Here is a 26461-nt window from a genome sequence, read left to right on the forward strand (position 1 = left end):
AAAAAAAAGAAAAAGGAATTCATGTGTCTACATCCAATATGAGACATTTTATTTTTACATATATTTGTTTTGTAGTGCATGATTAGGAATTCTAATTTTCTGTTGCTATATTTACTTGTGGAGTGTTGGGGATACCTTGAGAGTTATTCCTGTTGAGCAGATATGGTTGCGCACAGAGGATCCCACTATTCTCTTTTTTCTATGTTAGAAAAGGTCATTCAGACAATGATCTAGGCAAGTGGTTCTCAAACTCTGTCCTCAGGACCCCACACAGTGCATGTTTTACAGGTAACCCAGCAGGTGCACAGGTGTATTAATTACTAAATACACAGATCACAGCGCTTGTTAAAAAGATATGTACCTTTATTAATACCATATAAAATTCAGTAATTAATAATAACAAGAAATCTCATCCTGCGTTCCGGTCGGTCCTGCAGAGTATTAAACACAAAATGCAGTTTCAACTCCCAGCCTTGTTAGTATGATTAATATAAAGGCTTTTCGAGCTCCGCTGATTGGTTAGTCTCTTGACTTTAAATGGTTAAGAATAATTAGCGATGCAATGGTTAGTATCACTGGTATTGACTGATTAGTTGCAACAAATATTAGAATCAGTGTTTAGTAGTTAGTACAGCATGCTGTTTTCTTTAACTTTGAAACAATGGCAGTGATCCACACGAATGTGTATGTAAAAAACCTGTTTTGACCTCTAGTTCCATGTACTGGTGTCTCCCGGATCCTGGTGCTTTATCATCCCATTAGAGGTGCCATGTCTGGAGTGTCCAAGCAATGGAAAGGTGCCTGCAGGTATTTGCAAAGTCGGACCGGTACCGTACAAGTGTTGGGGGTATTAACTACTCACTGACACATTTTAAAAGGTCCACAGGTGGAGCTAATTATGTCACTTGTGATTCTGTGAGGAGACCTGCAAAACATGCACTGTGTGGGGTCCAGAGGACCGAGTTTGAGAACCTGTGATCTAGGCAAATCAACCATATATTATTATACACACAGCGTGCGCTCACAAGAACAGGAATAGTTATATATAGAAATAAACACAGCAACATGCATGTAAGTGAAGATAGAAAAACTCTAGTATACATTTATTCATGCTGTATATAATATACATATAACACATTTACGTTTGGCTATGTAGATACATCATTGTCATTTTGAAGTCTGAAAGTGCAGTATATTTTCCAAAAAATGGTAGCATAAAAAAAAAAAAAAAAAAGAATATTCACCTATAAAAATTTACCTTGCTTCCTCAGTCAATGTGGCTAGAATATACATATGTAGACCTCTAAGTTCCTACAAATCAGGAGACATACTGCACACTACATTTCATGTTTACGGACCTGTGAACACAATTATTTCACAAATCTGTTTTGTGTAAGGCATGTGTATAAAAAACCTAATGCAGCATACAAGGCCGTGATGACCCAACTGCTATATTGACACTATTCAGACTCATTAAAAGTATAACAATATTCCTTATATCTGCATATATAAAGAGAATTCCCAGCACATTACATTCACAGGTAGGACCCTACTGGCCACTAATGGATAGCAGTAAACGTCTGTAGTCTCCACTTGTATCACTGGAAATCATGGTAGCAAGGGTCTTCTGGTACATCTGTGTGAAGGCCTGTTTGATCTGCACAAGATCAATCTGGGAAATGAATTAGAGAGTTGTTTTATATTTATATTTTTATATTACTGTAAACTCAAAATGTAGACCAGTTTCTTTTCCTAAAACAATCTATCAAGTAACGTATACTGCAGGGATACAGGCAAAGATATTCTGGTCTGTAATGTAAGCAGTCATTTAAAGCACACTGGAAGTGTCTATTAAGTGTCCTTAACCCTCCAATCAGAAATATCAGAATCCCTGTGGATAGGATGCAGTGATCCATAGGCACAATACTGAGAAAGAAAGATTGTGTAATGTGTGTAAACAATATTTTAAATCTTTAAAGTGGTCTGTAGTATCGGCTCATCTGATAACTGGCAATAAAAGGAGAGTTATGGTAGACTCACCATTGATAACTCTTTCTGCGAGGTACATTGGTTCCACAGGAAAACATTGCGGTGTAGAGTGGATCTTGATCCAGAGGCACCAACAGGCTAAAGCTTTAGGCTGTGCCAGGATGCATTGTGGCATCCCCTATAAACCCCACCTCCAGGCACTAAGAGCTCAGTTTTGTTAACCAGTCTAATGAAGGAGCAGGCAAGAGAGACGGCAGATGTTAGTCACATAGAACCACATTCTCACGACAGGAGAAGGTACCAGCGGCTATACAAACCCATAGAAACAAGGCGTTTCATGGTGGGCGCCCTGTGGAACCAATGTACCTTGCAGAAAGAGAATTAACAATGGTAGGTCTACCATAAATCTCCTTTTCTGCAGCAGGATACATGGTTTCCACAAGAAAACATCAGGGATGTCCTAAAGCAGTTCCTCAAGGGAGGAGGATGCGCCTTAGCGAGTATGAGAACCCGGCTTCCAAACGAGGCATCCTGGGAGGCAGAAATCTCAAAGGCATAAAACCTAATAAACATGTTCACTGGAGACCACGTAGCCGCCTTGCACACTGTTCTGCAGACGCGCCACGGCGGGCCGCACAAGAGGGTCCAACAGACCGAGTAGAATGGGTTTAATAGCAGCAGGAACTGGGAGTCCAGCCTGTGCATAAGCTTGTGCAATCACCATTCTAATCCATCTGGCCAAGGTTTGTTTATTCGCAGGCCAGCCACGTTTGTGGAAACCAAACCGTACAAAAAGGGAATCTGACCTCCTGATAGAGGTAGTCATCTCCATATAAATACGGAGAACCCTTACCACAGCCAAAGAACACTGTTTGGAAGACAAATCCAAAGAGATAAAGGCCGGAACCACAATCGCTTGGTTAAGGTGAAAAAAAAAATGACACCACCTTAGGCAAATAACCCGGTCGAGTTCGTAGAACTGCCCAGTCACTGAAAAATTAAATAGGGTGGACGACAGGACAAGGCGCCTAAGTCCACAGCCATCATGCCGAGGAAATAGGCCAGCAAGAACAGTACCTTGACCATGAGCCACTTAAGGTCCGCCGACTCAAGAGGTTCATTGGAGGCTCTTGCAGGGCTTTCAGTACAACAGTCAATCCCATGGAGCCACAGGAGCCATGGAGCCATAGGGAGGCCGAATCCTAAGTAAGCCCTGGGTGAAAGTATGAACGTCAGGTATAGACGCAATTATTCTCTGAAACGATCCGACAAGGCGGATATGTGAACCTTGAGGGAGGCCAGATGGAGACCTAAGTCAAGGCCTCGTTGCAGAAAAGCCAGGATTTTGGAAATTCTGAACGTAGAGACATCATAATTCTTATCAGCAACCCAAGTGAAATACGAATTCAAGACCTTGTATTAACTCCGGGCATATGCCGGTTTGTGGGCCTACATATAGTTCGGATAACCACCTCGGAAATCCTTTGGCCCTCAGGAGTGATGCTTCAAAAGCCATTCCGTCAAGGCCAGTTTGGCCAGGTCTGGGTAGAGACAAGGTCCCTGTACAAGGAGGTCTGGGCGATGAGGAAGTGAAAGGGGATGCTTTGTAGATCGACCCTGTAGGTCTGAGGACCATAGCCGTCGAGGCCATGCTGGAGCGACTAGAATGGTATTCCTCCTTCTTGACTGTACTTCCGTAGTATCCTGGGGATGAGACACTGGAGGGAACACGTAGGGCCTCCAAAAGTTCCATGGAACCGCCAGTGTGTCCATGAACACTGCTTGAGGATCCCTGGTCCTTGATCCAAACACTGGAACCTGTGATTGTGTCCAGACGCCATGAGGTCTACGTCAGGTAGACACCACCTGTCCACTAGGAGTCGAAAGACTTCTGGATGAAGACTCCACTCTCTGGCGTGCACGTCAGTTTCCCAGTTCAGGACAACCGGAATGAACACTGCCGATATGTCTGGCAGAAGGCGTTCTGCCCAACAAAGGATTTTTGCCACTTCCATCCTTGTCATGCGGCTTCGAGAGCCACCTTGATGGTTTATGTATGCCTCTGTGACGGCATTGTCTGATCATACTTGAACAGGCCTGTTCTGTACTAGAGGTAGGGTGAGAAATAGTGCATTGAACACTACCCTCCGCTCCAGAATATTTATTAGAAGGAGTGATTGCTCCTTGATCCAACGATCTTGAAGAGTGTTGCTCCAACACTGCTCCCCACCCTCTCAAACAGGTGTTCGCTGTCAGCGGAACCCAGAAGGGACGGCCCCTGTTCTTGCTGGTCCTGGATTCACCAGGTCATTGACAGGCGAACCTCTGGAGTCAAAGAGAGCACGTGAAATCTGATCCAATGAGGTATGCCATCCCACTTGGACAGGATTAACCTGTGTAGTGGGCGGGAATGAAATGGAGCATACTCATGTCGAAGGCCGATACCATCAGATCAAATACTTGCATCGCCAAGTGTATAGACACTCTGACAACCGAGGAAGCATCTTATCCTGACCTGAATCTTCAGGAATATTTCTGGAGACAGAACCAGTCTTCTGACTGTGTGTGTCCAGGAGTGCCCCCCCCCCCCCCCCCGGCGTAACCTTGAGTGACGACTTCTAATACCCAGGCATCGGAAGTGGTCTTCAACCATTCCTGGGTATACCCTAGAAATCGGCCCCCCACCCTGGGATCCCCCAGAGGGAAGCCCGCCCAGTCATGCGGCAGGCTTATCAGTCTTGGAAGCGGGCCGACGGTCAGCTCAGGCCCATTTGGGTTTGGGCTTATTGGGTTTGGAAGCGCGAGCCTATTTTGGGTACGCCTGACCCTTTGCTTTCCCTGAAGGACAAAAGGAAGTAATCTTAGCCTTCAGTACCGAGGGAGCAGTACTAGGTAGACAAGCTGTTTTAGCAGAAGCTACAATATTGTTGAGGTCTACTCCGAAAAGGATGTCTCCTTTAAGAAAACCCTGGAGGTACTCCCTTTTAGAGTCCAGATCCATGGACCAGGACCACAACCATAGAATCCGGCGAGCCAGTATGGACGTAGTAGAAGCCTTGGCCGCCAGAATACCGGCATCAGAAGCAGTCTCTTTAATGTAATGAGAAGCTGTGACAATATACGACAAGCATTGTCTAGCATGATCAGAAGCGTTGGAGGACATCTCAGCTTCCAACTCCTGAGCCCACGCTTCAATAGCCTCTGCAGCTCATGTTGCCGCAGTGGTGGGCCGAAGCGTAGCACCTGCTAAGGTGTAAATCACCTTTAAACAACCCTCCACAAGCTTATCCGTCGGTTCTTTCAAAGACGTGACGGTAGTTACTGGCAGAGCTGAGGATACCACTAGCCGCGCGTCACCTGCGAACCCGCTGCCGGGGTGTTGCCCAATTTTTACTTAGCTCCACAGCGAGGGGATAGCTAGCCAGCATCTTCTTGTGAGGCATTAATTTCTTTTCTGGATTTTCCCAGGAGTCCTGACGTATGTCAACTAAATGATCAGAATGAGGTAAAACTTGTTTAACCACTTTCTGACGTTTAAATCTGTCCGGTTTCTTAGGGGCAGCATCAGGCTCCGGGTCATCAGTAATCTGAAGAATGAGCCTGATAGCCTCCAACACGTCAGGAACATCCACCTGTGAAACAGATTTCCCATCAGAATCAGAATCTGTGGGGTCAGTATAAACGCCATCCTCATCAGACGAGGTGTCTGGGACGTTGGTGGATTGAGAGAAAGTAATGGCCCGCTTAGAGGACCCCTTGGTCTTAGGCGGGTGAGGGTTAGACTTCTGAGTAGTCAGTGATTGGTTCAATTGCTGTAACTGAGCAGACAGTTGATCTGCCCAAGGCGGGTTAACCATGAAGACCATAAGCGGTTGTACCGGCACAGGAGGTCCCATAGGGGACGTTAATCTAGTTACCAGGGTATTCAAAAGCGTGGAGAAAGTAGCCCAAGGCGGGTCATTTTGAACCCACGTTGCTACGATACCACTGGGGGGTAAGGAGCCCCCAGAACCTGAACCCTCTGTGGCTATATTTTCCTCAAATGCGTCCACCACATAATGTGAGATCAGCCCCAGCTCCGTTGCCCCTTGTAGCCGACATATCCAAAAGCTCAATGCAGGGCAACCCAGTACAATATTAGCAGCATAATACCTAACAAGAACACCCTGTGCAGTGTAACAGCACAAATAGGAAATTCAAGAGGTATATGCCGACTAAAAATCACAGAGAAAAATACACACTGAGTAGATCTGGTGAAACACCTATATTAAATGATAAACCTGACGCACTTAGCCCCCTCAGGTTATAGAATATAGGGATAGCAATCTGAGTGAGATACACAAAAATAAGAATTTACTTACCGATAATTCTATTTCTCATAGTCCGTAGTGGATGCTGGGAACTCCGAAAGGACCATGGGGAATAGCGGCTCCGCAGGAGACTGGGCACAAAAGTAAAAGCTTTAGGACTAGCTGGTGTGCACTGGCTCCTCCCCCTATGACCCTCCTCCAAGCCTCAGTTAGGATACTGTGCCCGGACGAGCGTACACAATAAGGAAGGATTTTGAATCCCGGGTAAGACTCATACCAGCCACACCAATCACACCGTACAACCTGTGATCTGAACCCAGTTAACAGCATGATAACAGAGGAGCCTCTGAAAAGATGGCTCACAACAATAATAACCCGATTTTTGTAACTATGTACAAGTATTGCAGACAATCCGCACTTGGGATGGGCGCCCAGCATCCACTACGGACTATGAGAAATAGAATTATCGGTAAGTAAATTCTTATTTTCTCTGACGTCCTAGTGGATGCTGGGAACTCCGAAAGGACCATGGGGATTATACCAAAGCTCCCAAACGGGCGGGAGAGTGCGGATGACTCTGCAGCACCAATTGAGAGAACTCCAGGTCCTCCTCAGCCAGGGTATCAATTTTGTAGAATTTTACAAACTTATTTGCTCCTGACCAAGTAGCTGCTCGGCAAAGTTGTAAAGCCGAGACCCCTCGGGCAGCCGCCCAAGATGAGCCCATCTTCCTTGTGGAGTGGGCATTACAGATTTTTGGCTGTGGCATGCCTGCCACAGAATGTGCAAGCTGAATTGTACTACAAATCCAACGAGCAATAGCCTGCTTAGAAGCAGGAGCACCCAGCTTGTTGGGTGCATACAGGATAAACAGCGAGTCAGATTTTCTGACTCCAGCCGTCCTGGAAACATATTTTCAGGGCCCTGACAACGTCTAGCAAACTTGGAGTCCTCCAAGTCCCTAGTAGCCGCAGGCACCACAATAGGTTGGTTCAGGTGAAACGCTGAAACCACCTTAGGGAGAAACTGAGGACGAGTCCTCAATTCCTCCCTGTCCGAATGGAAAATCAGATAAGGGCTTTTACAGGATAAAGCCGCCCATTCTGACACGCGCCTGGCCCAGGCCAGGGCCAACAGCATGACCACTTTCCATGTGAGATATTTTAACTCCACAGATTTAAGTGGTTCAAACCAATGTGACTTTTTGGAACCCAAAAACTACATTGAGATCCCAAGGTGCCACTGGAGGCACAAAAGGAGGCTGTATATGCAGTACCCCTTTTACAACGTCTGAACTTCAGGGACTGAAGCTAGTTCTTTTTGGAAGAAAATTGACAGGGCCGAAATTTGAACCTTAATGGACCCCAATTTCAGGCCCATAGACACTCCTGTTTGCAGGAAATGTAGGAATCGACCCAGTTGAATTTCCTCCGTCGGGCCTTACTGGCCTCGCACCACGCAACATATTTTCGCCAAATGCGGTGATAATGTTTTGCGGTTACATCCTTCCTGGCTTTGATCAGGATAGGGATGACCTCATCCGGAATGCCTTTTTTCCTTCAGGATCCGGCGTTCAACCGCCATGCCGTCAAACGCAGTCGCGGTAAGTCTTGGAACAGACAGGGTCCTTGCTGAAGCAGGTCCCTTCTTAGAGGTAGAGGCCACGGATCCTCCGTGAGCATCTTTTGAAGTTCCGGTTACCAAGTCCTTCTTGGCCAATCCGGAGCCACGAATATAGTGCTTACTCCTCTCCATCTTATCAATCTCAGTACCTTGGGTATGAGAGGCAGATGAGGGAACACATACACTGACTGGTACCACCCACGGTGTTACCAGAGCGTCTACAGCTATTGCCTGAGGGTCCCTTGACCTGGCGCAATACCGGTCGAGTTTTTCCCAACGGTTTATAATCATGTGGAAGACTTCTGGGTGAAGTCCCCACTCTCCCGGGTGGAGGTCGTGTCTGCTGAGGAAGTCTGCTTCCCAGTTGTCCACTCCCGGAATTGCTGACAGTGCTATCATATGATTTTCCGCCCCGCGATGAATCCTTGCAGCTTCTGCCATTGCCCTCCTGCTTCTTGTGCCACCCTGTCTGTTTACGTGGGTGACTGCAGTGATGTTGTCCTACTGGATCAACACCGGCTGACCTTGAAGCAGAGGTCTTGCTAAGCTTAGAGCATTGTAAATGGCCCTTAGCTTCAGGATATTTAATGTGAAGTGATGTCTCCAGGCTTGACCATAAGCCCTGGAAATTCCTTCCCTGTGTGACTGCTCCCCAGCCTCGCAGGCTGGCATCCGTGGTCACCAGGACCCAGTCCTGAATGCCGAATCTGCGGCCCTCTAGAAGATGAGCACTCTGCAACCACCACAGGTGACAGGGTTATCCACTGATGCATCTGAAGATGCGACCCGGACCATTTGTCCAGCAGGTCCCACTGGAAAGTTCTTGCGTGGAATCTGCCGAATGGGATTGCTTCGTAGGAAGCCACCATTTTACCCAGAACCCTTGTGCATTGATGCACTGAGACTTGGCTCGGTTTTAGGAGGTTCCTGACTAGCTCGGATAACTCCCTGGCTTTCTCCTCCGGGAGAAACACCTTTTTCTGGACTGTGTCCAGGATCATCCCTAGGAACAGAAGACGAGTCGTCGGAACCAGCTGCGATTTTGGAATATTGAGAATCCAATCGTGCTGCCGCAACACTACCTGAGATAGTGCTACACCGACCTCCAACTGTTCCCTGGATCTTACCCTTATCAGGGAATCGTCCAAGTAAGGGATAACTAAAATTCCCTTCCTTCGAAGGAATATCATCATTTCGGCCATTACCTTGGTAAAGACCCGGGGTGCCGTGGACCATCCATACGGCAGCGTCTGAACGGATAGTGACAGTTCTGTACCATAAACCTGAGGTACCCTTGGTGAGAAGGGTAAATTTGGACATGAAGGTAAGCATCCTTGATGTCCCGAGACATCATGTAGTCCCCTTCTTCCAGGTTCGCAATCACTGCTCTGAGTGACTCAATCTTGAATTTGAACCTCTGTATGTAAGTGTTCAAAGATTTTAGATTTAGAATCGGTCTCACCGAGCCCGTCCGGCTTCGGTACCACAACAGTGTGGAATAATACCCCGTTCCCTGTTGCAGGAGGGGTACCTTGATTATCACCTGCTGTGAATACAGCTTGTGAATGGCTTCCAAAACTGTCTCCCTGTCAGAAGGAGACCTCGGTAAAGCCGACTTTAGGAAACGGCGAGGGGGAGACGTCTCGAATTCCAATTTGTACCCCTGAGATATCACCTGAAGGATCCAGGGGTCTACTTGCGAGTGAGCCCACTGCGCGCTGAAATTCATTGAGACGGGCCCCCCACCGTGCCTGATTCTGCTTGTAAAGCCCCAGCGTCATACTGAGGGCTTGGCAGAGGCGGGAGGGGGTTTCTGTTCCTGGGAACTGGCTGATTTCTGCAGCCTTTTTCCTCTCCCTCTGTCACGGGGCAGAAATGAGGAACCTTTTGCCCGCTTGTCCATGAAAAGACTGCGCCTGATAATACGGCGTCTTCTCATGTTGAGAGGCGACCTGGGGTACAAACGTGGATTTCCCAGCTGTTGCCGTGGCCACCAGGTCTGAAAGACTGACCCCAAATAACTCCTCCCCTTAATAAGGCAATACTTCCAAATGCCGTTTGAAATCCGCATCACCTGACCACTGTCGTGTCCATAACCCTCTACTGGTAGAAATGGACAACGCACTTAGACTTGATGCCAGTCGGCAAATATTCCGCTGTGCATCACGCATATATAGAAATGCATCTTTTAAATGCTCTATAGGTAAAAATATACTGTCCCTTTCTAGGGTATCAATATTTTCAGTCAGGGAATCCGACCACGCCAACCCAGCACTGCACATCCAGGCTGAGGCGATTGCTGGTCGCAGTATAACACCAGTATGTGTGTAAATACATTTTAGGATACCCTCCTGCTTTCTATCAGCAGGATCCTTAAGGGCGGCCATCTCAGGAGAGGGTAGAGCCCTTACAAGCGTGTGAGCGCTTTATCCACCCTAGGGGGTGTTTCCCAACGCACCCTAACCTCTGGCGGGAAAGGATATAATGCCAATAACATTTTTGAAATTATCAGTTGTTATCGGGGGAAACCCACGCATCATCACACACCTCATTTTATTTCTCAGATTTAGGAAAACTACAGGTAGTTTTTCCTCACCGAACATAATACCCCTTTTTGGTGGTACTCGTATTATCAGAAATGTATAAAACATTTTTCATTGCCTCAATCATGTAACGTGTGGCCCTACTGGAAGTCACATTTGTCTCTTCACCGTCGACACTGGAGTCAGTATCCGTGTCGGCGTCTATATCTGCCATCTGAGGTAACGGGCGCTTTAGAGCCCCTGACGGCCTATGAGACGTCTGGACAGGCACAAGCTGAGTAGCCGGCTGTCTCATGTCAACCACTGTCTTTTATACAGAGCTGACACTGTCACGTAATTCTTCCAACAGTTCATCCACTCAGGTGTCGACCCCCTAGGGGGTGACATCACTATTACAGGCAATCTGCTCCGTCTCCACATCATTTTTCTCCTCATACATGTCGACACAAACGTACCGACATATAGCACACACACAGGGAATGCTCTGATAGAGGACAGAACCCCACTAGCCCTTTGGGGAGACAGAGGGAGAGTTTGCCAGCACACACCAGAGCGCTATACATATACAGGGATAACCTTATATAAGTGTTTTTCCCCTTATAGCTGCTGTATCTTTAATACTGCGCGTAATTAGTGCCCCCCTCTCTTTTTTAACCCTTTCTGTAGTGTAGTGACTGCAGGGGAGAGCCAGGGAGCTTCCCTCCAACGGAGCTGTGAGGGAAAATGGCGCCAGTGTGCTGAGGAGATAGGCTCCGCCCCCTTATCGGCGGCCTTATCTCCCGTTTTTCTATGTATTCTGGCAGGGGTTAAATGCATCCATATAGCCCAGGAGCTATATGTGATGTATTTTTTGCCATCTAAGGTATTTTTATTGCGTCTCAGGGCGCCCCCCCCAGCGCCCTGCACCCTCAGTGACCGGAGTGTGAAGTGTGCTGAGAGCAATGGCGCACAGCTGCGGTGCTGTGCGCTACCTTATTGAAGACAGAACGTCTTCTGCCGCCGATTTTCCGGACCTCTTCTGGCTCTGTAAGGGGGATGGCGGCGCGGCTCTGGGACCCATCCATGGCTGGGCCTGTGATCGTCCCTCTGGAGCTAATGTCCAGTAGCCTAAGAAGCCCAATCCACTCTGCACGCAGGTGAGTTCGCTTCTTCCTCCCTTAGTCCCTCGATGCAGTGAGCCTGTTGCCAGCAGGACTCACTGAAAATAAAAAACCTAATTTAAACTTTTACTCTAAGCAGCTCAGGAGAGCCACCTAGATTGCACCCTTCTGGTTCGGGCACAAAAATCTAACTGAGGCTTGGAGGAGGGTCATAGGGGGAGGAGCCAGTGCACACCAGCTAGTCCTAAAGCTTTTACTTTTGTGCCCAGTCTCCTGCGGAGCCGCTATTCCCCATGGTCCTTTCGGAGTTCCCAGCATCCACTAGGACGTCAGAGAAATGGAGGTTACAGCAGCTATATGCACACACACAGTCACATTATACAATGCAGAAATGATGACATGCAGCAAGACTGCACTGGACTAGCAATACAAAGTAGTACTAAGTATAGCTATACACTCAATAGATCTAACAATGCACAGTAAAGACTGGCTGTATATCACTGGGTACTGGTACTATATAACCTTGACTAAATGCACTCTATTAACCAACACTGTCAGCAGACATGTAGAATACTTAAGTGTCCTGTAGAATGCACAGCGCTGACATGCAGGTTACTTTACAGAGGAGGATTTGCGCAAACAGTCCCAGGATCAGCTCAGCTTGTCCTAATGGCGCCCAAACGCTGACAGGGAGTGAGGGAGAGAGATATGCAGCTCCAAGGCAGGAACATTTACTCTAAATGGTGCCCTGTGGCTGGGGTAGGGGCTAAAAGTCAAAGCCTTATCCCCCTGCTGGACTTTACCACCGGGTACTGTGGGCTTATAAAAACGGTTTATGTGCCCTTGCCCTGGTGGTCTAGTGGGGTCCCTGTACTGCCACAGTGTCCACGCCTCCCACCGGCCGCGCGGGATCGCGATTTACAGAGGGTCCCGCTTACCTCCTCCCTGAGTGCGGCCATGCGATCCAGGAGAACAGCGGTAGTGTGTGTGTGAGACTAACTGGAAGAAACCGGAGGCTCCGCTGTAGGTACCCGGCAACCAGGGAGCGGGAGCGTACAGCGCCGCTGGGGGAGGTGATGGAGCTGCAGCAGGAGATGTCTGACTGACATCTAACACAGTCAGCGTCTCTGCTGCAGCCATTGAAGTCTTCATTTTTCATTAAAAGCTTCTTCTCAGGGCTGCTGGAGCAGCCCCCCTGTTGTATGCCTGCTTACTGCATGGCATCAACTACAAAATTGAGCTCCTGTGCACGGAGGCGGGGTTATTGAGGAGGCAGCGCTATGCATTCTGGGAACAGTCAAAGTTTTGAGCCTGTAGGTGCCTTGGATCAAGATCCTACTCTACACCCCAATGTCATTCCCTGTCGAGCCCAGTGTACCCCGCAGCAGAAATCTACTCAGAGATGGCGCCCTGGGTTGGAGGAAGGGCTACAGCTCTTAACGCCCTGGTGGTCTAGTGGGGCCCCTGCTCGGTGACAGTGTCCATGCCAGCGCCACAACCAGTCTCCCTAGGTCACGGACGGAGCGAGATTTAATGGCGGTTCCTGCCTGGGGGAACCTTTTACCTCCTCCCCACAGCAGCCAGTGACTGGGCGCCTAAGCTGAGCGTCTCCGCCGCAAGTACCCGGGAACAAAGCCGCGGGAGTATGTGATGCCGCTTGGGAGGTGATGGAGCTGCAGCACTGAAGTGTCTCCTGACATACAACGCTGACAACCCAGTTAAATAAATTTTCTTAGAAAAGCTTTCAGGGCTGCTCAGTGCAGCCCTCCTGTTAGGTGACCTACTACTGCAGGCACCAACTCGAAACCGAGCAATCAGTGCCTGGAGGCGGGGTTTATAGGGGAGGCCCCAATGCATCCTGGGACAGCCTAAAGTTTTAGCCTGTTGGTGCCTCTGGATCAAGATCCACTCTACACCCTGATGTTTTTCTGTGGAATCCAATGTATCCTGCTGTAGAAAAGAAAATATCCTGTAACTTTCTTCATAATGTTCTTCTCTCATCTCTTAAGGCAGTAACATCTCCATACACATTCTTAACTCCAGTCCTCAACTACCACCAACAGGTCAAGTTTCCTAGATTTCTTTAATCATGAACAGGTGAGCGAATCTATGAGGCAGAGTGTGGCTGGGTCCCAGTCCTGAGGCAGCTGCCCCGCACCTCCACATGGTTAATGGCGCAAGTGCTACCGAAGGGGTTAACCCCCGTGCTGTGGTGCTATCTTTACATTTTTCGTATTGATGATAGGAGCCAATTTTAAAACGCATTACCACCATCGCCAAGCGCAATATGTGTAAATAATAGGATTTTAATTACCTACCGGTAAATCTTTTTCTTGTAGTCCGTAGAGGATGCTGGGGTCCACATTAGTACCATGGGGTATAGACGGGTCCACTAGGAGCCACTGGCACTTTAAGAGTTTAATAGTGTGGGCTGGCTCTTCCCTCTAAGCCCCTCCTACCAGACTCAGTCTCGAAACTGTGCCCGAGGAGACTGACAACTTTGAGAGAAGGATTTTACACAGATAGTGGCGAGATTCACACCAGCTCACACAAACAAGGCAAACCAAGCTAACTAGCTCGTAAACTCAGCAACAGCTGAAAAACATTACTGAACCAAGTAATAACGCAGTACAAAGAACAAAGCAGTACTGAATCAAGTAACCACTGCAGGATAATGAAGCGCTGGGCGGGCGCCCAGCATCCTCTACAGCAGGGATGGGGAACCTTTGGCCCTCCAGCTGTTGAACTACACATCCCAGCATACCCTGCAACAGTTTTAGCATGGCCAAATAGTAAAACTGTAGCAAGGCTACTTACCGGTAAATCTATTTCTCGTAGTCCGTAGTGGATGCTGGGGACTCCGTAAGGACCATGGGGAATAGACGGGCTCCGCAGGAGACATGGGCACTTTAAGAAAGAATTTAGATTCTGGTGTGCTCTGGCTCCTCCCTCTATGTCCCTCCTCCAGACCTCAGTTAGAGAAACTGTGCCCGGAAGAGCTGACACTACAAGGAAAGGATTTTGGGAATCCAGGGTAAGACTCATACCAGCCACACCAATCACACCGTATAACTTGTGATAACTTTACCCAGTTAACAGTATGAACAATCACAGAGCATCAGATAAACTCTGATGCAACTATAACATAACCCTTATTTAAGCAATAACTATATACAAGCATTGCAGAAGAAGTCCGCACTTGGGACGGGCGCCCAGCATCCACTACGGACTACGAGAAATAGATTTACCGGTAAGTAAAATCTTATTTTCTCTAACGTCCTAGTGGATGCTGGGGACTCCGTAAGGACCATGGGGATTATACCAAAGCTCCCAAACGGGCGGGAGAGTGCGGATGACTCTGCAGCACCGAATGAGCAAACAAGGTCCTCCTCAGCCAGGGTATCAAACTTGTAGAACTTTGCAAAGGTGTTTGAACCTGACCAAGTAGCCACTCGGCAAAACTGTAATGCAGAGACCCCTCGGGCAGCCGCCCAAGAAGAGCCCACCTTCCTTGTGGAATGGGCCTTAACTGATTTAGGCAGCGGCAATCCAGCCGCAGAATGAGCCTGCTGAATCGTGTCGAGCAATAGTTTGCTTTGAAGCAGGCGCCCCAAGCTTGTTGGAAGCATACAGGATAAACAAAGATTCTGTTTTCCTGACCTTAGCCGTTCTGGCTACATAAACCTTCAAAGCCCCGACCACATCCAGTAACTCGGAATCCTCCAAGTCAGTAGTAGCCACAGGCACCACAATAGGTTGGTTGGTTTATATGCAAGGATGAAACCACTTTCGGCAGAAATTGTGGGTGGGTCCGCAATTCTGCTCTATCCGCATGGAAAACCAGATAAGGACTTTTATGTGACAAAGCTGCCAATTCTGACACACGCCTAGCCGAAGCCAAGGCTAATAGAATGACCACCTTCCACGTGAGATATTTTACTTCCACCGTTTTGAGTGGTTCAAACCAGTGTGATTTCAGGAAACTCAACACCACGTTAAGATCCCAAGGTGCCACTTGAGGCACAAAAGGGGGCTGAATATTCAGCACTCCCTTTACAAACGTCTGAACTTCAGACAGAGAAGCCAGTTCTTTTTGAAAGAAAATGGATAAGGCCGAAATCTGAACCTTAATGGAACCCAATTTAAGGCCCAAAGTCACTCCCGACTGTAGGAAGTGAAGGAAACGGCCCAGCTGGAATTCCTCCGTAGGGGCATTCCTGGCCTCACTCCAAGCCACATATTTTCGCCATATACGGTTATAATGTTGAGCATTCACATCCTTCCTAGCCTTTATCAGCGTAGGAATGACCTCATCCGGAATGCCTTTGTCTGCTAGGATCCGGCGTTCAACCGCCATGCCGTCAAACGCATCCGCGGTAAGTCTTGGAACAGACAGGGCCCCTGTTGCACAAGTCCTGTCTTGGAGGCAGAGGCCACGGGTCCTCTGTGAGCATTTCTTGCAGATCTGGATACCAAGTCCTTCTTGGCCAATCCGGAACAATGAGTATTGTTCTCACTCCTCTTTTTCTTATGATTTTCAGCACCTTGGGTATGAGAGGAAAAGGAGGGAATACATAGACCGACTGGAACACCCACGGTGTCACCAGTGCGTCCACAGCTATCGCCTGAGGGTCTCTTGACCTGGCGCAATATCTCTGCAGCTTTTTGTTGAGGCGAGATGCCATCATGTCCACCTGTGGCAGTTCCCACCGACTTACAATCTGCGTGAAGACTTCTTGATGAAGTCCCCACTCTCCCGGGTGGAGGTCGTGCCTGCTGAGGAAGTCTGCTTCCCAGTTGTCCACTCCCGGAATGAACACTGCTGACAGTGCGCTTACGTGATTCTCCGCCCAGCGAAGAATTCTGGTGGCTTCTACCATCGCCACCCTGCTCCTTGTGCCGCCTTGGCGGTTTACATGAGCCACTGCGGTGATGTTGTCTGACTGAATCAGAACCGGTTGGTCGCGAAGCAGGGACTCCGCTTGACGTAGGGCGTTGTATATGGCCCTTAGTTCCAGGATGTTGATGTGAAGGCAAGTCTCCTGCCTTGACCACAGCCCTTGGAAATTTCTTCCCTGTGTGACTGCCCCCCACCCTCGGAGGCTTGTATCCGTGGTCACCAGGACCCAGTCCTGAATGCCGAATCTGCGACCTTCGAGAAGGTGAGCACTCTGCAGCCACCACAGGAGAGAGACTGGGGGATAGGGTGATTAACCGATGCATCTGAAGATGTGATCTGGACCACTTGTCCAGTAAGTCCCATTGGAAGGTCCTCGCATGGAACCTGCCGAAGGAAATGGCCTCGTATGATGCCACCATCCTTCCCAGGACTCGAGTGCAGTGATGCACTGACACCTGTTTTGGTTTTAATAGATTCCTGACCAGTGTCATGAGCTCCTGAGCTCTCTCTATCGGGAGATAAACCCTTTTCTGGTCTGTGTCTAGGATCATGCCTAGGAGAGGCAGATGAGCTGTAGGAACCAACTGCGACTTTGGAATATATAGAATCCAGCCGTGTTGCCGTTACACTTCCAGAGAAAGTGATACGCTGTTCAGCAACTGCTCTCTTGATCTCGCTTTTATGATGAGATCGTCCAAGTACGGGATAATAGTGACACCTTGCTTCCGCAGGAGCACCATCATTTCCGCCATTACCTTGGTGAATATTCTCAGGGCCGTGGAGAGACCAAACAGCAACGTCTGAAATTGGTAATGACAATCCCGTACCGCAATTCTGAGGTACGCCTGATGAGGTGGATAAATGGGGACATGAAGGTATGCATCCTTTATGTCCAGAGTCACCATAAAATCTCCCCCTTTCAGGCTTGCAATGACCGCTCTTAGCGATTCCATCTTGAACTTGAACCTTTTCAGGTATATGTTCAGGGATTTTAAATTCAATATGGGTCTGACCGAACCGTCCGGTTTCGGGACTACAACATGGTCGAATAATAACCCCCTCCTTGTTGAAGGAGGGGAACCCTTGACCACCACCTGTTGAAGATACAATTTGTGAATTGCAGTTACCACGGTTTCCCTCTCGTGGGGGGAAGCCAGCAGGGCCGTCGGTGAGGGGGCATCTCCTCAAAGTCCAGCTTGAATCCCTGAGACACAATATCTATTGTCCAGGGATCTAACAGGGAGTGAACCCACTTGTGGCTGAACTTACGAAGGCGTGCCCCCACCGGGCCTAGCTCCGCCTAAGGAGCCCCAGCGACATGCGGTGGATTTTGTAGAGGCCGGGTAGGACTTCTGTTCCTGGGAACTAGCTGTGTTGTGCAGCTTCTTTCCTCTGCCCCCGCCTCTGGCAAGAAAGGACGCACCTCGAACTTTGTTTCTTTGTTCGAAAGGCTGCATTTGATAATGTCGTGCTTTCCTAGGCTGTGCAGGAATATAAGGCAAAATATCAGAATTACCAGCTATAGCTGTGGAGACCAGGTCCGAGAACCCTTCTCCACACAATCCTCAGCCTTCCATATGCCTCTTGAGTAAGCATCATCTGTCCATTGCATATTCTACAGGACACGTCAAGCAGAAATCGACATAGCTTTGACTCTAGGACCCAGTATACTCATGTCTCTTTGGGCATGTTTTATATATATACATATCTCTTAAGACAGCATTTTTAATAAATATATATACAGGTTGAGTCTCCCTTATCCAAAATGCTCGGGACCAGGACACGTCAAGCAGAAATCGACAAAGCTTTGACTCTAGGACCCAGTAGCCTCATGTCTCTTTGGGCATGATATATATATGATTTCTTATTATGTTATGTCTTATATGTATTTATGTATACTGTCTCATTGCATTGTTTGTCCCTTTTCGTTTCCAGCCCTGCCTCCTCTGTGTGCTCGGCCTGCGTCTCCTCCCGCTGATGGAACGCAGCCGGAGACTAGGTGAACCGCAAGCTGTGGTTCCCATGGAAACGGCGGCTCCCGGAAGCGGATGTGTGGAGGCGGTAGCGGAAGCAGTGAGTTGCGGGCGTGTACGGAAGGGATGGCGGCAATGAGGACACTCGGGTATTTAGGAGGGTAAGTGAGTGTTTTGTTTTGTTATTCTGCTGTATATTTGTCCTGACGACGGGGATTTACTCCCCGAAACGTTGACCTTCTGGAATATAACTTTTTTGTAACGTCTTTGTCTCTGAGTGCCGTTCCTTGTTGGAGGTTTGCATATGCTTTGTTCTGGCACCTGAGCATCAGTGACTTTGTTATTGGAGTGCTGGCTGCTGCTGGATTTGTTTGTTTGTGTGTTTGTGTGTGTGTGTGTGTGTGTGTGTGTGTGTGTGTGTGTGTGTGTGTGTGTGTGTGTGTGTGTGTATATATATATATATATATCTCTCTCTCTTAAGACAGCATCTTTAACGGCTATCCTCAGGGATAATATTAGGGTCAGGGCTGCCTTTTGGGCAAACGTGACACCCTAGGGGAAGATTCCCATCGTATCCTGGCCCTAGTGGGGAAAGGATATTCCCTGAGAATTCTTTGTGGGAAACTGCAGTCTCTAGTCTGGAGATTCCCGCTCTTTTTCATCGTGAGAGGAGGGAAATTTACCTCAGCTTTCTTCCGCTTAAACATGTGTACCCTTGTGTCAGGGACAGACGAGTCATCAGTGATATGCAAATCATCTTTTATTACAATAATCATATATTGAATACTTTTCTGCCTTTTGGCTGTAACTTTGCATTATCGTAGTCGACACTGGAGTCAGACTCCGTGTCGATATCAGTGTCTATTATTTTGGATAGTGAGCATTGAGAGACTCTGAAGGTCTCTGCGACATAGGGACAGACATGGGTAGATTCCCTGTCTGTTCTCTAATCTTTTGTGCAATAAATTCACCTTAGCACTTAATTACACATATCCAAACAGGTGTCGGCGTTGTCGACGGAGACACCCTCTCACACATATTTGCTCCATCTCCTCCTTAGGGGAGCCTTTTACCTCAGACATGTCGACACACACGTACCGACACACCACACATTCAGGGAATGCTTATCTGAAGACAATTCCCCCATAAGGCCCTTTGGAGAGACAGAGAGAGAGTATGCCAGCACACACCCCAGCGCTATTAACCCAGGAATAACACAGTAACTTAATGTTAACCCAGTAGCTGCTGTTTATATTGATTTTTGCACCTAATTATGTGCCCCCCCCCTCTTTTTACCCTCTTCTATCGTGTAACTGCAGGGGAGAGACTGGGGAGCTTCCTCTCAGCGGTGCTGTGGAGAAAAAGCATGGCGCTGGTGAGTACTGAGGAAGAAGCCCCGTCCCCTCGACGGCGGGCTTCTCTCCCGCTTTCATGTACAATTTTTTGGCGGGGGCTCATACATATATACAGTGCCCAACTGTATATATGCAAACTTTTGCCAAAGAGGTCTCTAATTGCTGCCCAGGGCGCCGCCCCCCCCCCCCCCCCCCCCTGCACCCTTACAGTGACCGGAGTATGTGGGTGTAGTGTGGGAGCAATGGCGCACAGCTGCAGTGCTGTGCGCTACCTCAGTGAAGACTGGAGTCTTCTGCCGCCGATTTCGAAGTCTTCTTGCTTCTTTCACCCGGCTTCCGTCTTCCGGCTCTGCGAGGGGGACGGCGGCGCGGCTCCGGGATCGGACGACGAGAGTGAGATCCTGTGTACGATCCTTCTGAAGCTAATGGTGTCCAGTAGCCTAAGAAGCAGGACCTATCTGCAGAGAGTAGGGCTGCTTCTCTCCCCTCAGTCCCACGATGCAGGGAGTCTGTTGCCAGCAGAGCTCCCTGAAAAAAAACACAAAAAACCTAACAAAATACTTTCTTATAGCAAGCTCAGGAGAGCTCACTAAACAGCACCCAGCTCGAACGGGCACAGATTCAAACTGAGGTCTGGAGGAGGGACATAGAGGGAGGAGCCAGAGCACACCAGAATCTAAATTCTTTCTTAAAGTGCCCATGTCTCCTGCGGAGCCCGTCTATTCCCCATGGTCCTTACGGAGTCCCCAGCATCCACTAGGACGTTAGAGAAATAAGATTTTAAACCTACCGGTAAATCTTTTTCTCGTAGTCCGTAGAGGATGCTGGGATTCCGTAAGGACCATGGGGATAGACGGGCTCCGCAGGAGACATGGGCACTTTAAGAAAGACTTTGGATCTGGGTGTGCACTGGCTCCTCCCTCTATGCCCCTCCTCCAGACCTCAGTTAGAGAAACTGTGCCCAGAGGAGACGGACAGTACGAGGAAAGGATTTTTGTTAATCCAAGTGCAAGATTCATACCAGCCACACCAATCACACCGTATAACCTATGATATACTAACCAGTTAACAGTATGAAAACAACATAGCATCAGTCCAAGACAGATGAAAACTATAACATAAGAAGAATAAGTCCGCACTTGGGACGGGCGCCCAGCATCCTCTACGGACTACGAGAAAAAGATTTACCGGTAGGTCTAAAATCTTATTTTCTCTAACGTCCTAGAGGATGCTGGGACTCCGTAAGGACCATGGGGATTATACCAAAGCTCCCAAACGGGCGGGAGAGTGCGGATGACTCTGCAGCACCGATTGAGCAAACAGGTGGTCCTCCTCAGCCAGGGTATCAAACTTATAGAACTTTGCAAAGGTGTTTGACCCCGACCAAGTAGCAGCTCGGCACAGCTGTAGTGCCGAGACCCCTCGGACAGCCGCCCAAGACGAGCCCACCTTCCTAGTGGAATGGGCCTTAACCGATTTTGGTAACGGCAATCCTGCCGTAGAATGCGCCTGCTGAATCGTGTTACAGATCCAGCGAGCAATAGTCTGCTTTGAAGCAGGGCCGCCGACCTTGTTGGCTGCATACAGGACAAACAGTGCTTCTGTTTTTCTGATCCTAGCCGTTCTGGCCACGTAAATTTTCAAAGCCCTGACCACATCAAGGTAAGAATTGAGGACGGGTCCGCAATTCCGCTCTATCCATATGGAAAACCAGATAGGGGCTTTTATGTGATAAAGCCGCTAATTCCGAAAACTCGTCTAGCCGAAGCCAAGGCTAACATGACCACCTTCCAAGTGAGATATTTCAACTCCACTGTTCTAAGTGGTTCAAACCAATGTGACTTAAGGAAACTTAACACCACGTTAAGGTCCCAAGGCGCCGCCGGAGGTACAAAAGGAGGCTGAATATGCAGTACTCCCTTCACAAAAGTCTGTACTTCAGGTAGAGAGGCCAATTCCTTTTGAAAGAAAATGTATAAGGCCGATATCTGAACTTTAATGGAGCCTAATTTTAGGCCCAAATTCACTCCAGTTTGTAGGAAGTGAAGAAAACGGCCTAGATGGAATTCTTCCATAGGAGCATTCCTGGCCTCACACCAAGAAACATATTTTCGCCATATTCGATGATAATGTTTCGATGTCACGTCCTTCCTAGCCTTTATAAGCGTAGGAATGACCTCATCCGGAATACCTTTTTCCGCTAGGATACGGCGTTCAACAGCCATGCCGTCAAACGCAGCCGCGGTAAGTCTTGGAACAGACAGGGACCCTGTTGCAACAGGTCCTGTCTTAGAGGAAGAGGCCACGGATCTTCTGTGAGCATTTCCTGCAGATCCGGATACCAGGTCCTTCGTGGCCAATCCGGAACAATGAGTATTGTTCTCACTCCTCTTTTTCTTATTATTCACAACACCTTGGGAGGAAGAGGAGGAAATACATAGACCGACTGGAACACCCACTGTGTCACTAGGGCGTCCACAGCTACCGCCTGAGGATCTCTTGACCTGGCGCAGTAGCTTTTTGTTGAGACGGGACACCATCATGTCTATTTGGGGCAGTCCCCACCGACTTGCAATCTGTGCGAAGACTTCCTGATGAAGTCCCCACTCTCCCGGATGCAGGTCGTGTCTGCTGAGGAAGTCTGCTTCCCAGTTGTCCACTCCCGGAATGAACACTGCTGACAGTGCGCTTACATGATTCTCCGCCCAGCGAAGAATTCTGGTGGCTTCCGCCATCGCCACTCTGCTCCTTGTGCCGCCCTGGCGGTTTACATGAGCTACTGCGGTGACGTTGTCTGACTGGATCAGAACTGGTCGGTCGCGAAGCAGGGACTCCGCTTGACGTAGGGCGTTGTATATGGCCCTTAGTTCCAGGATGTTGATGTGAAGACAAGTCTCTTGACTTGACCAAAGGCCTTGGAAATTTCTTCCCTGTGTGACTGCTCCCCAACCTCGGAGGCTCGCGTCCGTGGTCACCAGGATCCAATCCTGAATGCCGAACCTGCGTCCCTCTAGAAGGTGAGCACTCTGCAGCCACCACAGGAGAGATACCCTGGCCCTGGGGGACAGGGTGATCCGCCGATGCATTTGCAGATGTGACCCGGACCATTTGTCCAATAGGTCCCATTGGGAAGTCCTTGCATGGAACCTGCCGAAGGGAATGGCTTCGTACGTCGCCACCATTTTTCCCAGGACTTGAGGGCAATGATGTACTGACACTTGTTTTGGCTTCAACAGGTTCTTGACTAGAGTCATGAGCACCTGCGCTTTTTCTATCGGAAGAAAAACCCTTTTCTGGTCTGTGTCCAGAATCATGCCCAAGAAGGGCAGACGAGTCTTAGGATTCAGCTGCGACTTTGGAATATTGAGAATCCAGCCGTGTCGCTGTAACACCTTCAGTGAAAGTGATACGCTGTTCAGCAACTTCTCCCGTGATCTCGCTTTTATGAGGAGATCGTCCAAGTACGGGATAATTGTGACACCCTGCTTGCGCAGGAGCACCATCATTTCCGCCATTACCTTGGTGAAAATTCTCGGGGCCGTGGAAAGCCCAAATTGCAACGTCTGAAATTGGTAATGACAATCCTGTACCGCAAATCTCAGGTACGCCTGATGAGGAGGATATATGGGAACATGCAGGTATGCATCCTTTATGTCCAGAGATACCATAAAATCCCCCCCTTCCAGGCTGGCGATGATCGCTCTGAGCGATTCCATTTTGAATTTGAACTAGTGATGAGCGGGTTCGGTTCCTCGGAAACCGAACCCCCCCGAACTTCACCCATTTTACACGGGTCCGAGGCATACTCGGATTCTCCCGTATGGCTCGGTTAATCCGAGCGCGCCCGAACGTCATCATCCCGCGGTCGGATTCTCGCGAGATTCATATTCTATATAAGGAGCCGCATGTCGCCGCCATTTTCACTCGTGCATTGGAAATGTTAGGGAGAGGACGTGGCTGGCGTCCTCTCCGTTTATTAATGTTGCTGCAAATATTTGTGCTTATTGCTTAATTGTGGGGACTGGGGAGCAGCTGTATTATATAGGAGGAGTACAGTGCAGAGTTTTGCTGATCAGTGACCACCAGTATATATAGCAGTACGGTACGGAAGGCCACTGCTCTACCTACCTCTGTGTCATCAAGTATACTATCCATCTAGATTCTATACCTGTGGTGCATTTTAGTTTTGCAGTTTGCTGACAGTGACCACCAGTATATATAGCAGTACGGTACGGAAGGCCACTGCTCTACCTACCTCTGTGTCGTCAAGTATACTATCCATCCATACCTGTGGTGCATTTCAGTTGTGCGCAGTATATATAGTAGTAGGCCATTGCTATTGATACTGGCATATAATTCCACACATTAAAAAATGGAGAACAAAAATGTGGAGGGTAAAATAGGGAAAGATCAAGATCCACTTCCACCTCGCGCTGAAGCTGCTGCCACTAGTCATGGCCGAGACGATGAAATGCCATCAACGTCGACTGCAAAGGCCGATGCCCAATGTCATAGTAGAGAGCATGTAAAATCCAAAAAACAAAAGTTCAGTAAAATGACCCAAAAATCAAAATTGAAAGCGTCTGATGAGAAGCGTAAACTTGCCAATATGCCATTTACGACACAGAGTGGCAAGGAACGGCTGAGGCCCTGGCCTATGTTCATGGCTAGTGGTTCAGATTCACATGAGGATGGAAGCACTCATCCTCTCGCTAGAAAAATGAAAAGACTTAAGCTGGCAAAAGCACAGCAAAGAACTGTGCGTTCTTCTAAATCACAAATCCCCAAGGAGAGTCCAATTGTGTCAGTTGCCATGCCTGACCTTCCCAACACTGGACGGGAAGAGCTTGCGCCTTCCACCATTTGCACGCCCCCTGCAAGTGCTGGAAGGAGCACCCGCAGTCCAGTTACTGATAGTCAAATTGAAGATGTCACTGTTGAAGTACACCAGGATGAGGATATGGGTGTTGCTGGCGCTGGGGAGGAAATTGACAAGGAGGATTCTGATGGTGAGGTGGTTTGTTTAAGTCAGGCACCCGGGGAGACACCTGTTGTCCGTGGGACGAATATGGCCATTGACATGCCTGGTCAAAATACAAAAAAAAATCACCTCTTCGGTGTGGAATTATTTAAACACAAATGCGGACAACAGGTGTCAAGCCGTGTGTTGCCTTTGTCAAGCTGTAATAAGTAGGGGTAAGGACGTTAACCACCTAGGAACATCCTCCCTTATACGTCACCTGGACCGCATTCATCAGAAGTCAGTGACAAGTTCAAAAACTTTGGGTGATAGCGGAAGGAGTCCACCGACCACTAAATCCCTTCCTCTTGTAACCAAGCTCCTGCAAACCACACCACCAACTCCCTCAGTGTCAATTTCCACCTTACACAGGAAAGCCAATAGTCCTGCAGGCCATGTCACTGGCAAGTCTGACGAGTCCTCTCCTGCCTGGGATTCCTCCGATGCATCCTTGAGTGTAACGCCTACTGCTGCTGGCGCTGCTGTTGTTGCTGCTGGGAGTCTATCGTCATCCCAGAGGGGAAGTCGGAAGACCACTTGTACTACTTCCAGTAAGCAATTGACTGTCCAACAGTCCTTTGCGAGGAAGATGAAATATCACAGCAGTCATCCTGCTGCAAAGCGGATAACTCAGGTCTTGTCAGCCTGGGTGGTGAGAAACGTGTGTCCGGTATCCACTGTTAATTCACAGGCAAATAGAGACTTGATTGAGGTACTGTGTCCCCGGTACCAAATACCATCTAGGTTCCATTTCTCTAGGCAGGCGATACCGAAAATGTACACAGACGTCAGAAAAAGAGTCACCAGTGTCCTAAAAAATGCAGTTGTACCCAATGTCCACTTAACCACGGACATGTGGACAAGTGGAGCAGGGCAAACTCAGGACTATATGACTGACAGCCCATTGGGTAGATGTATTGCCTCCCGCAGCAAGAACAGCAGCGGCGGCACCAGTAGCAGCATCTCGCAAACGCCAACTCGTTCCTAGGCAGGCTACGCTTTGTATCACCGCTTTCCATAAGAGGCACACAGCTGACAACCTCTTACGGAAACTGAGGAACATCATCGCAGAATGGCTTACCCCAATTGGACTCTCCTGGGGATTTGTGACATCGGACAACGCCACCAATATTGTGCGTGCATTACATCTGGGCAAATTCCAGCACGTCCCATGTTTTGCACATACATTGAATTTGGTGGTGCAGAATTATTAAAAAAACTACAGGGGCGTGCAAGAGATGCTGCGGGCCACTTTCGGCATTCAGCCACCGCGTGCCGAAGACTGGAGCACCAGCAAACAGTCCTGAACCTGCCCTGCCATCATCTGAAGCAAGAGGTGGTAACGAGGTGGAATTCAACCCTCTATATGCTTCAGAGGATGGAGGAGCACCAAAAGGCCATTCAAGCCTATACATCTGCCCACGATATAGGCAAAGGAGGGGGAATGCACCCGACTCAAGCGCAGTGGAGAATGATTTCAACGTTGTGCAAGGTTCTGCAACCCTTTGAACTTGCCACACGTGAAGGGATGTTTGGTGATTTTTTTTTTTTTTTTGCGAAATGCCAATAGATACCCCTGTGGGTAACTCCACCGCTGGACCAACATCTGAAACACTTAAGTCAATGCTCAGTGTCCTGGAATAAGCTG

The 26461-nt window shown here is 48.6% G+C and overlaps 1 protein-coding gene across 3 annotated transcripts in view; it reads right to left on the reverse strand.

The window, feature by feature from the left end:
• Nucleotides 1-342: 342 nt before the first annotated feature.
• Nucleotides 343-26461, reverse strand: part of ANXA7 (annexin A7) — a 205728-nt gene continuing 179609 nt past the window's right edge. For all 3 annotated transcript variants that reach the window (XM_063961521.1, XM_063961519.1, XM_063961520.1), the window contains one exon: nucleotides 343-1672. In XM_063961521.1, the coding sequence (XP_063817591.1) occupies nucleotides 1550-1672 (123 nt within the window). In that variant the 3' untranslated portion in view covers nucleotides 343-1549. The remainder of the gene's footprint in view (nucleotides 1673-26461) is intronic.

Source organism: Pseudophryne corroboree, chromosome 3, assembly GCF_028390025.1.
Source record: "Pseudophryne corroboree isolate aPseCor3 chromosome 3, aPseCor3.hap2, whole genome shotgun sequence".
Lineage (NCBI taxonomy): Eukaryota > Metazoa > Chordata > Amphibia > Anura > Myobatrachidae > Pseudophryne > Pseudophryne corroboree.